The following is a 13,447-nucleotide window of genomic DNA, read 5'->3' on the forward strand; positions in this document are numbered from 1 at the left end:
GACTGATATTCATCAGAGGCTTTTGTTCTTCTTGCTGAAGTATTTTACCAGGCACAACTCTTTCCTAAACTCTATGAATCCTTCCTTAATTTTGTAAAGATGCAAGTCAACACAATCTCTATTGAAATTCATCTATTACACAGTCAAATAATATTGAACAGGGTTATGCAAATTGCCACTGATGCTTTATATCATGCTAACCAGGGCCATTTAGCATGGCAGTTATGCTAACAAGACTACTTAATATCACTTCTTCTGAATCTTTGCCATAGATCAAAGCTGGTGGTAGCTGTGCATGTCTCTGTAACCATGTGGCATGTGACCACTCTACTTGTGCCTATGGCATTTATAATCATGCAGAGCCATGGTGCAGATCTATACAAATTGTTATTTCTAAGGAACAGTGCTAGGGAGGACAGAGAAGTACCACACTGCAGTGAAGTGCTGCTTTACATGACTCCTGATCTAAAAACATCTGCCCATGCACTAAGGGATATAGTTTTGCTCCTCAAGCAGAACTGAATGAATGGCAGTAACTACTTCAGTAGAAATTACTGGTGCACTTTTCACAGAATGAAGATGTAGCTGAAATGAAAAACAATTTGGAAAGGTGAGAAGACCTGAAGGCAATACTTGTTTTTATAGGAAATGGTGGAAAATCAACAGTCATTTACACATCAGTAAAAGACCTGCATTAGTCTGTGCTTGAGAATAGGGACTGCTGAAAGAAACTTGCCAGATTATTCATGCTTTAAGCTTAAAAGTAATAACTAATTACTGTGCATTATAGATTGCATATAAGATAGGTTATTAAATGCAAAATCTGGCTGGCTAAATGGGCTTCTTTTATTAGTGATAAAATGCTACCACTATAAAATGATCTGCTCAACAAACAAATAACTATGAACTTCTCATAATTAAGTTAGCTTATAAAATATAGATCAAAAAACAAAAATACCTCTAGCTCTAGAATGAAAAAGAGTCTACAAAATAATATAAGAATATATTCTGCACAAGAAATCTGTTTTTGTAAAATTAAAATAATTACAAAAGGGGGGCATATTTAATGCCACATTACTTGTGGTGTAGACTAAACATATTGGATGTACTGTGTGCATATCTGCAAATACAGAAACATGCATATAAGCAGTGCATCTAAAAGAAGTCTCCACTGCTTTAAGTCTTCATTGCCCTGAAAGATAACAAGGAAATCATTAAATAATGAAGTTATTAATAGGTTGAGAATATAAAACTAATACTCACTGTCTGCCCATGGGTAATGCAAGAATTACTCATTCCTGGTGAAATTTACTGAATTAGGCTTTAACTTATGGGTAAATCATGCTGGTTAAATCCTGCATCACTCGTGGTTGTATGATTATTAATAGTCTTGAAGACTCTCTAGAAGTATGAGCAAAGTACTTTAGATAAAACTGGAAGTGGTGTTTAAGAGAAAAATTGCAAAGATATGTGGCAAAACAGTAGAAGACTCGACTCTTTGAAAGGGCTATAATTTACACAGAAAACAGTAAGGGATGCCAAATATTGTAGGCAGTGGAGACAAAAGTAAATAAACTAGGAGTGATAATCACTAGAGGGTCTTCTTCTGGCTTTTTCCTAGTTAGGGGTCACCACAGCAGATCGCCTGTCCGCTCATGATTGGCAGTGGAGTTTTTTACGGTGTCGAGTTACCAGCCCGGCACCCAATTTTCCACGGAAGGCACACACATGCACGCACTCACTCATGCCTAGGGCCAATTTAGAGTATCCAATCCACCTACAGCATGTCTTTGGGACGTGGGAGGAAACCGGAGCACCCAGAAGAAAACCACACAAACACAGGGAGGACATGCAGAGTCTGCACAGATGGCATCCCAGCCGAGGATCGAACTGGAGAACCTCTTGCTGTGAGGCGGCAACGCTAACCGCTGCACCACCGCGGCCACCCAATAATCACTAGAGGGTACGCAAATGAATATAGTTAATTTCCTTCATTAACTGGTGCTTGTGAGTGAATGAACTAATGAAAAACATTGCATTCTCTTCCTGAGGGGGGAAGAAACTCTTTTAAGAAAAAAATATGTACATGACTTAAGGTCTGAGTAAACTCCACAAGCTTCAGAAAATAATTAAACTTTTGTAAAGATTTTATGATGTGGTACAGCAAATGTGATGTATGGATCAAAACTGGATATTACAGCACCAGAAGAACTATTTCAATGCCAGTCTATTCGAATATGACTCTTTATTGTACACTATACAGATGAACCATATGTATGAAAGAATCCATGAAATTAAATACAAAATCAAAAGCAACAGAAAGTCAAACACTACAAATGTAAATTAAACACTAAAACATTTGACCCCTAACTAGATTACCTGTACTGAACTAATTTCCCTGTCCAAAGAGATTCCTGAATCAGTCCTCCCTTGCTGCATGAAAGAAAAAAGAAAACATCATCATCATGAATTATGCAGCGAAATACATTAGGAAAATATAGTGCCTTAATAGTTCTATCTAATAAATATGGTGAACTACCTTATGCAGTGTGTTTTGCTTTTAAAACAGTAACTCTCCCTGCTCATAATGCATCATGTCATAACTGCATCATCATCAAGTTATTTGAGTACTAAATAGCTGCTTTAAAATTATGGCAAAATTGAAGAAGGATGCTTTAAACATCTGCAGTAAACAGCTATGTACCTAAATTAAGAAAATAAAACTCCAGTCTCTGTATGACTAAAATGTTGGTCTTCTTTTTATAATCAAGTATTACTCAGATTCAGAGTATATAAGGAGACATCATACACCAGCTTTGTTGTGATGGTGATACATGATATGGAAATGCTTCATTATAATATGTTCATGACAAAATGGGCAAATTAGAAAGTCAGCACTATAACATAAGTTGGACTGATTGGCTAGGCTTATAATTGCCCTTGTGGTCATTAGCCTTGTATATACCTATGAACCTATGAATGATGACTCTTTCCATCAGCATGATACAAATGACATCATTGTTTGGGGGGGGGGCTTCAAACGTATTGGTAGCAGCCATATAACTAATGCCTAGTCTTTAAAATGATGCATGCCTAAGACAGTCAGGTACAGGTCAGCCAAAATGAAAAGAACATGCCAAAAGATGTAATGAAAAATGCAAGCATCACTAGTAAAATAAAATCCAGATCAGCAACACTTTCTAGTTTTTATACAGTTCTGTAGGATGAAAAAAAGCATTTCTCAGAATTTTGCATTTATTTTCATTCATGACATTATAGAGAGCTAACTACATGATCAAGAGAATTGTATGTTTTCTGCTGGTGTCAAACATTTTTATTTTGCAGAAAGCACAAGCAGCCTGTTTAGAGTGACAACTATTCTATAACTGCAGAACAGTAGAAGGCTTTCATATGCAACATATTAATTGTTTGACTCCTGAAACCAACAATGAGTCCTTTCCTCTCCCACAGAGAAAGTTCTGCTGCTAATGACAATAATAAAACCAACCAACACAAACACCAGTGTCGTTCGTCTAGGCAGGATAAAATACATGAGTCTTTGTGGGTTCTGTTCAAACAGCTTTATTATGTACAAACACATCAGGACTGAGGCTTAATTACTTTAACTTAGGTAAACATAAGCAAACTAGCTATTACACTCATACATGCTCACTCTCTGGCTGCACTCGCAAAATGGCACTGAAGCTAGCATGTGCTGGCTATTGATATGTACATGCCGACCTTGAAATGCTTAACAGTACAACATACACACTATTCTACATCTTCCCTCTTTGAGAAATAGGTCATGCAGTGTTGACAACATTAATTGACATGTAATCAATACAAATAATTCTTCGTCATGCAATTATACAGAACTAAATACATTTAAACACATATGTTCAGGTTGCTGTATATTTCACACTAGGTCTGGAGATACAACCAAATCGTGTGACATAGAAATCAGAATCAGGTCTAGCAACTGGGACTGCCTCTGCTGAATGTTCAACTTTAGGGACATCAGGAACATCATCAGGAATGGAAGTAGAAGTTAAGGCATGTTCTGCAATAGAAATATTGTCTGAATTGCTCTGAGATCTAAAGTCTTTATCACAGGAACAATGTTGCAATATCGATTCTGGTACAGGAAGATGTCTGTGATTTCTCCTGTACATCACACCATCAGATTCTATGAAGTAGGATCTCGGCTAGGTACGTTTTCTTGACCAATCTGGTCGAAACCTTTTGCCATTTGTATCCTCACCATCTCTCCTTTCAACAGACAAAGAAATCTGCTTGATTATCATAACTGGACTTCTGGAAAGAATGCTTTCAGAATAATTGGGCTCTAATTGTCCTGTTGTTCTTATCTTTAGGCTTCAGCAAACTGGAACTAATAGGTGGTGGTGTTCTGGTTTGCCTAGACGGAAGTCTTTCAGCAAGTGAGCCAAGTATATTATCACGGTGTATGTTTCTGAGATTAAGTAAACTCAAAAAGATATCAGTATTATCACACTTTGACCTCTCAAGTAATTGCTTTGCACTCTGTACTGCACGTTCAGCTAGTCCATTTGACTGTGGATGTTCTGGACTTCTAGTGTCCCATTCTTTTGCAAATTTCTGAAACAACTGACTAGTAAATCGAGTACCATTGTCAGAAACAATTTTGTGTGGAATACCATGGACTGAGAAATGATGTTTCAACTTGGTGATAACAGTACTGGACATTAGGTTAGGTAGTAAATCAATCTCAAACCAGTTTGAATAAGAGTCTACCAACACTAAGTAATGCTGATTATTCCACTCAAATATATCAGTGGCTACTGTTGACCAAGGTAGCTCAGGAACTTGACTTAGCTGAAGTGGTTCTTTTTGCAAATGCGGTTTAGTACTATTGCATACTGAACAAGAAGAAAGTACTTTATCAATGTCTTTTACTAGAGAAGGCCAAAATACTAGTTCTTTTGTCCTTCTTTTGGTAGATTCAGAACCTGAGTTACCACAATGTAAAATCTGGATATATTCATGTTGTAAGGAAGAAGGAACAAGAATTTTAGGACCGTTGAAAATAATGCCATCTTCCATCAACATTTCATCTCGGAAAGGAAAATAAGTTTGCATTTCAGGTGGTACACTAGACTTCTTTGATGGTCATCCAACATTAATGTAGTGATTGAGATTTTGCAAAATTGGATCAGTCTCTGTATGATCTCTCAGCTCATCAAGTCTCCTGCTAGAAAAATTATTGACTTCCATGATGTCAAAGTCAAAATTCTTTGCAGGAAGCTGTTTCATTGTATTTCTGGGCGATGTGGATAAGCTATCAGCCAGATAAAGAAGTTTGCCTTTTGTATAGACCATTTTTAAGTTGTACTTTTGTAATTTGAGCATCATTCTTTGTAATCTTGCAGGAGCTGAATGCATGGGGTTATTCAGAATAATAACTAGAGGCTGGTGATCAGTTTCAATCTGAATTTCTCGACCATGGATATAATCATGACACTTTGAATATGCAAATACTATTGCCAAAAGTTCTTTCTCAATTTGAGCATTCTGCATTTCAGTTTGGGTAAGAGTTCTAGATGCACAGGCTACTGTTCTGCTCTCTTGAAGAATAACTGTGCCAAGACCAAATTTTGAAGCATCACAGCAAAGAGTTACTCGTTTATTGACATCATAGAATTGTAATGTAAGTGGTGTGGCAATTTTCTGCTTAAGGTCTTTAAATGGCTTCTGGTGCTGTTTCAACCAAGACCATGTAACATTTTTGCATGTCAGCTCTCTTAAAGGTGCTGTCAACAAATCTGAAGTCTGGTGTAAACTTGCCTAAATAGTTGACCATACCAAGAAAACGTTGTCAAGCCTGAACATTATCTAGTGCTGGCATCTCAAGAATGGCTGCTTGCTTGGACAGGTCTGGTCTCAAGCCAGTGCTAGTGAATAAATGACCGACATTATGTAACTTCTGGAAGTCTGAATTTGCACTTCAGAGGACTGAGCTTTAAGTTCACTTCATGTGCTCTGTCTAGAACTTTCTCAAAATTTCTGACATGCTCTGCTTCACCATGGCCTTCAACCAATAAATCATCTACTATTATGGCTCAAGGATAACCTGAAAAAATTTGCTCCATTGTACATTGGAAGACTTTACTTGCAAAATTTATTCCAAATGGCATCCCGAGAAATCTATACCTGTCAAATAGGGTACTGAAAGTAGTCAGTAATGAGGATTTGTGATCAAGCATCACTTACCAAAATCAACTTTTTGCATTTAAGACAGAAAAAACAGTGTCATTTGGTATTAGGGCTGCAACTTCCTTGACTGCAAACATTGAATAATGCGTCTCTTTAAAGCTTTGTTCAAATCTCTTGGGTCAATACATATTCTGATTTTGTCTGAACCTTTTTTGTGGGCTGCTTCCATAGACGACACCATTCACTCGGTTCTGTAACTAGACAAATTACACCTTGCTGCACCATATTATCCAGCTGAGCTTTGACTTGATCCTGCATAGCTATCGGTACTTTTCTTGCTGGTCTACTAGACTGACTTCTGGGTCTAACTTCATGGAATACACAAATGGAAATTTGCCCAACTTGTCATCGAAAACATCAGCATACTCTGAGAAAATAGTTTCAGCAAAATTGGAACAAGGATATGTGCTTATATGATGAACTTAGTTGGTAAAAGAAAGCAAATTCATTCTCAAACTGTCTCTGAGACCCACTAATGACTGCATAGGTCTTCAGACTACATGGAATAACAAGCTGTAACAGTTCCTAGCCAAATAACACGAAAGGACTACTAAGCCTTCAGTTTGAATTTCTTCACCTCCATAAGCAACAAGTTTCACACAACTAGCCACACTGAGTTGTTCATCAGTTCTCAGCTTAGCAAATGCATCTGCTGACATAACATTACACTTTGAGACAGTGTCCACTTTAAGTTTGGTGGATTTACCATTGATCTGGACAGTACAAAACACTTCTTTCTTTGCCAACAAATTTACTGCATCAACATTTTCACCAATTACTGATAAACCATCTACTTAGAAAGTAGAATTGCAGCTCTCTATGTGATCAACTTGCTTTTTTGAGTGACCCCTCTTTATAACTGTGTGAGGTCTACTTGATTTGCAAAACTTTGAAAATGGTTCCATTTTTTACACTTGTGGTCATTGCTGACCAAATGCTAAGCATTTTTCTCTTTTAGACTTATGATTGTCACCACAACTGTGACAGTTAACAATAAAGCTGGATTTGGGTTTTGCTGACTCACCCTTGTACTGCACTGAGCATATAATTTTCTGAAAACTTGCTGGAAAACTACAGGATTTTCCAGGTAAACTCACAGGGGTTGCAGGTGCCATGTGCTTAGACCTGCTCTGCTAGCCACATGTTGCATGCTGTCTACATTTGCTCTGGAGCCTGCTGAAACCATGCTCATCACTTGCAAGCATACTTGTGCGCCTTTCTGTAACTTCATGGATTTAACAAATCTCAATAACTTTGTTCAGCATTAAATCACTGTCATGAAGCCAAATATTTCTCACTGCAGCACTATTAATACCACACACAAACCTGCCTTTATTAACTCATCTTTTAAGTGACCAAACAGACACATTTTAGCTTTGTTTCTCAAGTCAGTTATATAAGCTGTGAAAGTTTCCCATGGTTTTTGATCTCTTGTGTAAAACAAATGCTTCTCTAACAAAAAAATTGTCTGGGGGTTACACATTTCCCCGAACTTGCACTTCAAACACTCAGGGTCTTCCCTTGATTTAGCCTGTACAACAATATGACGGTTTTCTCCTACTCCCTCATATACTGCTGGTGCATACAGAAATTAATGCTCCTTTACAATGGCCTCTGTCCCAGCTAGGTTTAGAAAAATGAATGCCTAGTGCATGCATCTTTGTCAGAATAAGCTGCTTGTATAAAAAAATATCATACTCTTGCTAAAATATTTTCCAATTCTCTGCAATATTCTGATCAAACATCAATGGTGAGGGTTTTCAAAATCCATCTGCCATATTAACACATACGAGTGAGGACTTTTGCAAGCATGCACGAACATACACACATATACATATGCCATAAATTTATGCCAGTATTTGTAACCATGCCCAATAGCACAACAAGCCTCTGAATAACTGAACGTTGTGAAATAAGTCCCTCGGGCACTGTAATACTCTTGAAATCACTATACTGTAAGAAATTACCTCTCATCAGTATAAGAAACATTTCAAAATAACTGCACTGTGTGAATGAACTGGGCAGAAGAAGCTCAAAGTAAACATTTCAAAGTACCTGCACTTTGCAAATAAACAGTAGATAGCACACTGAAAATTCCCCAAAATGGATGTAGTTTGCTAAATAGCTTTTTAAAGTGCAAGAAACACTCTGTAATGGCAGTACTTTGTGAACAGACACACCTAGCACAAGAAACTTTTTGAAATGGCTGTATTTTGACTGTACTTATAGTTGCACTTTGCACACAAATAAACTGTGGAATAAATGCACAGTAATCAACACACACTGTAAGTACTTTTACACACTTTGAGATACTTCGAGTAAATCTAGTTATGCACTGAATACAACATGAAGTAGTAGTAGTTATGCCAAAACAGTACTTTGCCAAAAAACATGCAGTTGTCTTGCTTTATTTATGCTTAATGTTCCCTTTTTGTCCTTTATTATATTAGTTTTGCTTTTTTAAAAATCTTTTTTTCATGCCCATTATACCTTTCTTGTGCTCGTTTTACTCTAAACATGCCAGTTTTGCTCTAAACATGCTCATTTTGCAATTCTGAGGTAATTCCGAACCCCTTATGTGCTTTTCTGATAATTGTTTCATCAAATATCTCAATTTTAAACATTTTGTTTAGTTAATAAACCTTTTGTGCCTCTCACTTGTTTAATAATGCAGTTTGTGTCCTTGTAATGCTCCTTTTTATCTTTTTTACAAAATAAATAATTTGTGCAAGTTTTTATTACTTTTGGTTAGTTTCTGTCCCTTTTTCTTACTCATTTCTCTTAGTTTACCTTCACTCTGTACCACTTAGCTCTGAAAAGCAGTCTCTGGAATCCTGGTTCTGATACCATGTCACTCGTCTAGTCAGGATAAAATAGACGAGTCTTTGTGGGTTCTGTTCAAACAGCTTTATTATGTACAAACACATCAAGATTGAGGCTTAAAAACATTAACTTAGGTAAACTTATAAACAAACTAGCTATTACACTCATACATGCTCACACTCTGGCTGCACTCACAAAATGGCACTGAAGCTAGCATGTGCTGGCTACTTATATGCACTTGCCAACCTTAAAATGCTTCTTAAAGGTACAACATACACACTATTCTATAACCAGGGTAAAGAGGCAAAAGCAGAACATTCTTTAAAAAAAGCAAGTTTAGTACACAGACTTTAGGTCAACATCCAAACAACTAAAGCTCATGAAAGCAGGTAAAGGAGATGAATGTTAAAAATAATGGCCAACATGTGCTGTGCATTGTGAAAACTCTGCATATGTAATCACTTGATGCTTTCCAATACAAGTACATCCACTGGCACCAATATCTGCAAGTTACATTTTCAGTAATATTGTTTGTAAGAAAGGGGCTGGTGCCTCTCCTTAATTCCTGCCTAGTTCTTAAAGAGAGGGTTAAAGCTGGACTAAGGACCCCAAACCCTCAGGAAGCAATAACAATGAAAGTATCATTTAAAAAAATACATAATTGATAAAATATTTTTTAAAATAAAGAATGCTTTTTATTCAGTCACTCTAAAAAGTAAAAAATAAAGAAGAAGAGTGAAAACTTTGCAAAAGAAACAGAGACAACCTGATTTCAGAAAAGCATTTGAGGTTCCTTTTGATGATTCTGTTAATGGAGTACCAGAAGAAGTAGCAGGAATCAGCAAAACCAACCTCAAATGCTTTTCTGGTCAGGCTGTCTGTGTTTCTTTTGCAAAGTTTTTCACTCTTCTTCTTTACTTTTTACTTTTTAGAGTGACTGAATAAAAAGCATTCTTTATTAAAAAATCGTTTTTACTTATATTTTTACTTAAAAACTAAAAAAAGGTGGGAAGTCAGCAATGCAACATTCAGTGGGAACCAATCATCATGCAAGACAGTACTTCAGAACCCTGGACAGCTCACTGCATCGTGGAGCGTGACAGAACCACAGAGAAACAGAGCCACAAAGCCAATTTCAATAAAAAGCATTCTAATAATAAAAATATTTAAATTACCACTAGATTTTAATTAAATACATAGCAAATACTGTTAATATTAAACTAAATTCTTTTTCTATTGTTTGAGTTTATAAAAGAAAGTAAAACTACTTAAATGTCATCCCTGTCACTGTGCAGTTTATTTAATGACTGGCAAGCACTGGATAGCAATTAGTCTGCTAGCATAAAAAGAAGTTATGTACTCACCATAATGTTTCATGTTTGTTGTCCAGTATCTCGCCTTCATTCATGCTGGTTGAGATCTCTTAAGGGTTCGGCTCCGACTCAGCCACATACCAAAGCTCGAGAGCTTTAACTGGCTCGAGGCTACAACCTATCCCATGATGCTTAGCAGCTGTTCCCCAGATCTCGTTTGAGAGAGTACTCCCTAGAGTATGCTAACATACAGAAAGGAAATTTTTGAAATATATTAGTTAAAGAGGTAAAGAGGCAAGAAGGGAATCAGACCATATTTGCCAATTTTAAAGTTGTCTAGATCCTTCACGAGGGGGGATGGATGGCTGGGACTCAAGAATGAAGGCAAGATACTGGACAACAAACACAGAATGTTATGGTGAGTACATAACTTCTTTATGTTATGTTGTCCTATCTCGCCTTCATTCTTGCTGGCTGGGACAGAGTCCCCAGCACCTTTTTCCTGGGTGGCTCAATGGAATAAACTCTTCAGGACAGTGGAACAAAAGGATGCCCTGTTCTAACTTTCTGATATCTTTGGTCCCGTGCAAGTAAAAATGCAACTGTCTATGCACATCCAGTTGGTCAAGCTTATATTCTGCCTTGTTGCCATAGTTAGGAAAAACACAGGCAATTCTATAGATTGATTTGAATTTGCTTCAGAACAAACTTTTGGTAAGAAGGAAGGATTTGTTCTGAGAGAAACTCTTCTTCTATCTTTGTGAAAAATTAAATATGGAGGACGGATAGACAAAGCCTGCAATTCTGACACTCTCCTAGATGAAGTAATTGTTGTTAGAAAGACTGTTTTACAAGATAAAAATTTTAGTGCACAAGAGGAAGCTGGTTCGAAGGGAGGAAGGATCACTGATGATAATACTAAATTTAGATCCCATGGGGGAGGAGGTTCTCTTAAGGATGATCTTAACAGAAAGGTACCCCTGAGGAAAGCTTTGTATAATCTATGGGACATTACATTGGCTCAGAAGTCTCCCACATGACAATTTGATATAGCAGCTAATTGTACTCAAATAGTGGCTGCCACTGCTCCTTGATTAAAGACGTCTTTTAGAAATTCCAAAATTGAAGGTATAGGGGCTGTAAAGGGATCTACATGTTTTTGTCCGCCCAACAAGAGAATCTCTTCCATTTGCTTGAGTAATGTTTCCTAGTCATCTTTTTGTGTGAGGAAACCAGGATGTGATGTACTATAAGTGGATAATTCTGGAAGCCAGGCTAAGATTGGAAGTGGAGTAACCAAGCCATCAGCTTGAGGTTCTGAAGAGCAGGATGGAGCGTTTATGACTGATGCATCAGAAGATCCGGCACTGGGTCAAATCTGACAAGGCCAATAAGGAGCATTGAGAATTAAACTGTAACTTAACAACTTGGCTTTCTGAATAACCTTCAGAATCAATGGAAATGGGGAAAAAGCATAAAGAAGTCCCAGGGGCCAATCGTGGACGAGTGCATCCCCCAGTGACTCTCCCAGAGGGGAAATAAGGGCAAAGTAGTTGCTGCTTTTGGCATTGAATAGAGTGGCAAAAAGGTTGCAGCAAGGCTGGCCCCATTTGTGAAAAATTTGCGCAACTTCCTGACTTAGGGACCACTCATGAGGCATGAGAATTGCTCTGCTTAGTCTGTGTGCTATTACACTGGATTTCCCTGGGATGTGCATTGCCGTCAGAAAGCGCTGAGAAGAAATTGCCCATTGCCAAACTCTCTGGGCCTCTTGACATAGGGAATAGGATCTGGTTCACCCATGTTTTTTGATGTACCATACCACTGACATATTGTCTGTCTGAATTGCAATAGTTCCCATGGGAAGAGAGTTCTGAAATGCTTGTAATGACAGAAGCACCACTCTCATCTCTAGGACATTGATGTGCAAATGGTACTCATGATCTTTCCAAACTCCTTGGACAGTCTGTCCCAGATAATGCCCCCCCCCCTCTCTGGGAAGTGTCCCTGGTTACTGTAGTGACAGGTTGGGGAAGTACGAATGGTCTGCCCATTGTTACCTGAGTGGACTGAAGCCACCAAGGTAGGTCTCTCTTGCAGGCATCCATAATGAGAATCTTGTGAGACATGGGTAACTCCTGTATGGACCACTGAGCGAAGAGTAGCCATTATAATATCCGCATGTGCAGTTGTGCCAGTGGGACTAGTGTTATCACTGTTGCCATTGAGCCTAGGACCTTGAGGACAAATTTGCTTGTACCTTTTTCTTTTTGATTAGAATAGATACTTGACTGTGTAGCATTTGTATTCTCTCTTGAGGCAGTTTTTCTACCATATTGTTTGTGTTTAAATCTGACCCTATAAAGGTAATATGCTGTGATGGCAACAATGCAGATTTTTCTGTATTTATAGTAATGCCTAGATCTGAGCAGAGATGGATGGTGGAGTCTCTTGCTCTGATTAGTCATCTAAATATGGAAACACCTGGAATCCTTGATGTCTCATATGAGCCGTGACTACTGCCATGCATTTGGTAAACACTCTGGGGGCTGTAGTGAGACCAAAGGGCAGAGCTCTGAACTGGTAATGACTGGCTCCCAGCCAGAAGCATAGAAATCTTCTGGAGTCCCTGTCCATCTTTATGTGGTAGTATGCGTCCTGAAGATCTAAAGAGCGCATCCAATTGCCTTGTTCCAGAAAAGGGAGTATAGACTGCAGTGTTACCATCTGGAACTTTGCCTTTCTTACCAACTTGTTTAGCCTGATGAGATCCAATATTGGTCTCCTGTCTTTTTTGGAACTAAAAAGAACCTTGAGTAAATTCTGGTTCCGATCTGGTCTGCGGGAACTTCTTGGATGACTCTTTTTTTCTAGCAACCTTTGAATTTCTAGGGTTGCTTAGACCAGGTGGAATGTCTGGGATAGACTTTGATGGATGAGGCGGGCAGTGGAAAGGAATGTTGTATCTCCTGGATATAATGGACTGTACCCATTTGTCTTGAATCAATTTCAGCCAGGCTTCTGGGTGCAGAGATATTCTTCCCCCGACTGCCTCCAGA

General features: G+C 38.0%; 1 protein-coding gene across 1 annotated transcript in view; it reads right to left on the reverse strand.

The window, feature by feature from the left end:
* SPAG17 (sperm associated antigen 17) overlaps positions 1-13,447 on the reverse strand; it is a 3,638,922-nt gene that overhangs the window by 525,311 nt on the left and 3,100,164 nt on the right. The window contains exon 40 of the mRNA XM_044071485.1: positions 2,380-2,433. Coding sequence (XP_043927420.1) covers positions 2,380-2,433 — 54 coding nt within the window. The remainder of the gene's footprint in view (positions 1-2,379; positions 2,434-13,447) is intronic.

This window comes from Protopterus annectens, chromosome 5.part0 (genome assembly GCF_019279795.1).
Source record: "Protopterus annectens isolate FY-2018-M chromosome 5.part0, PAN1.0, whole genome shotgun sequence".
Taxonomy (NCBI): Eukaryota; Metazoa; Chordata; order Ceratodontiformes; family Protopteridae; genus Protopterus; species Protopterus annectens.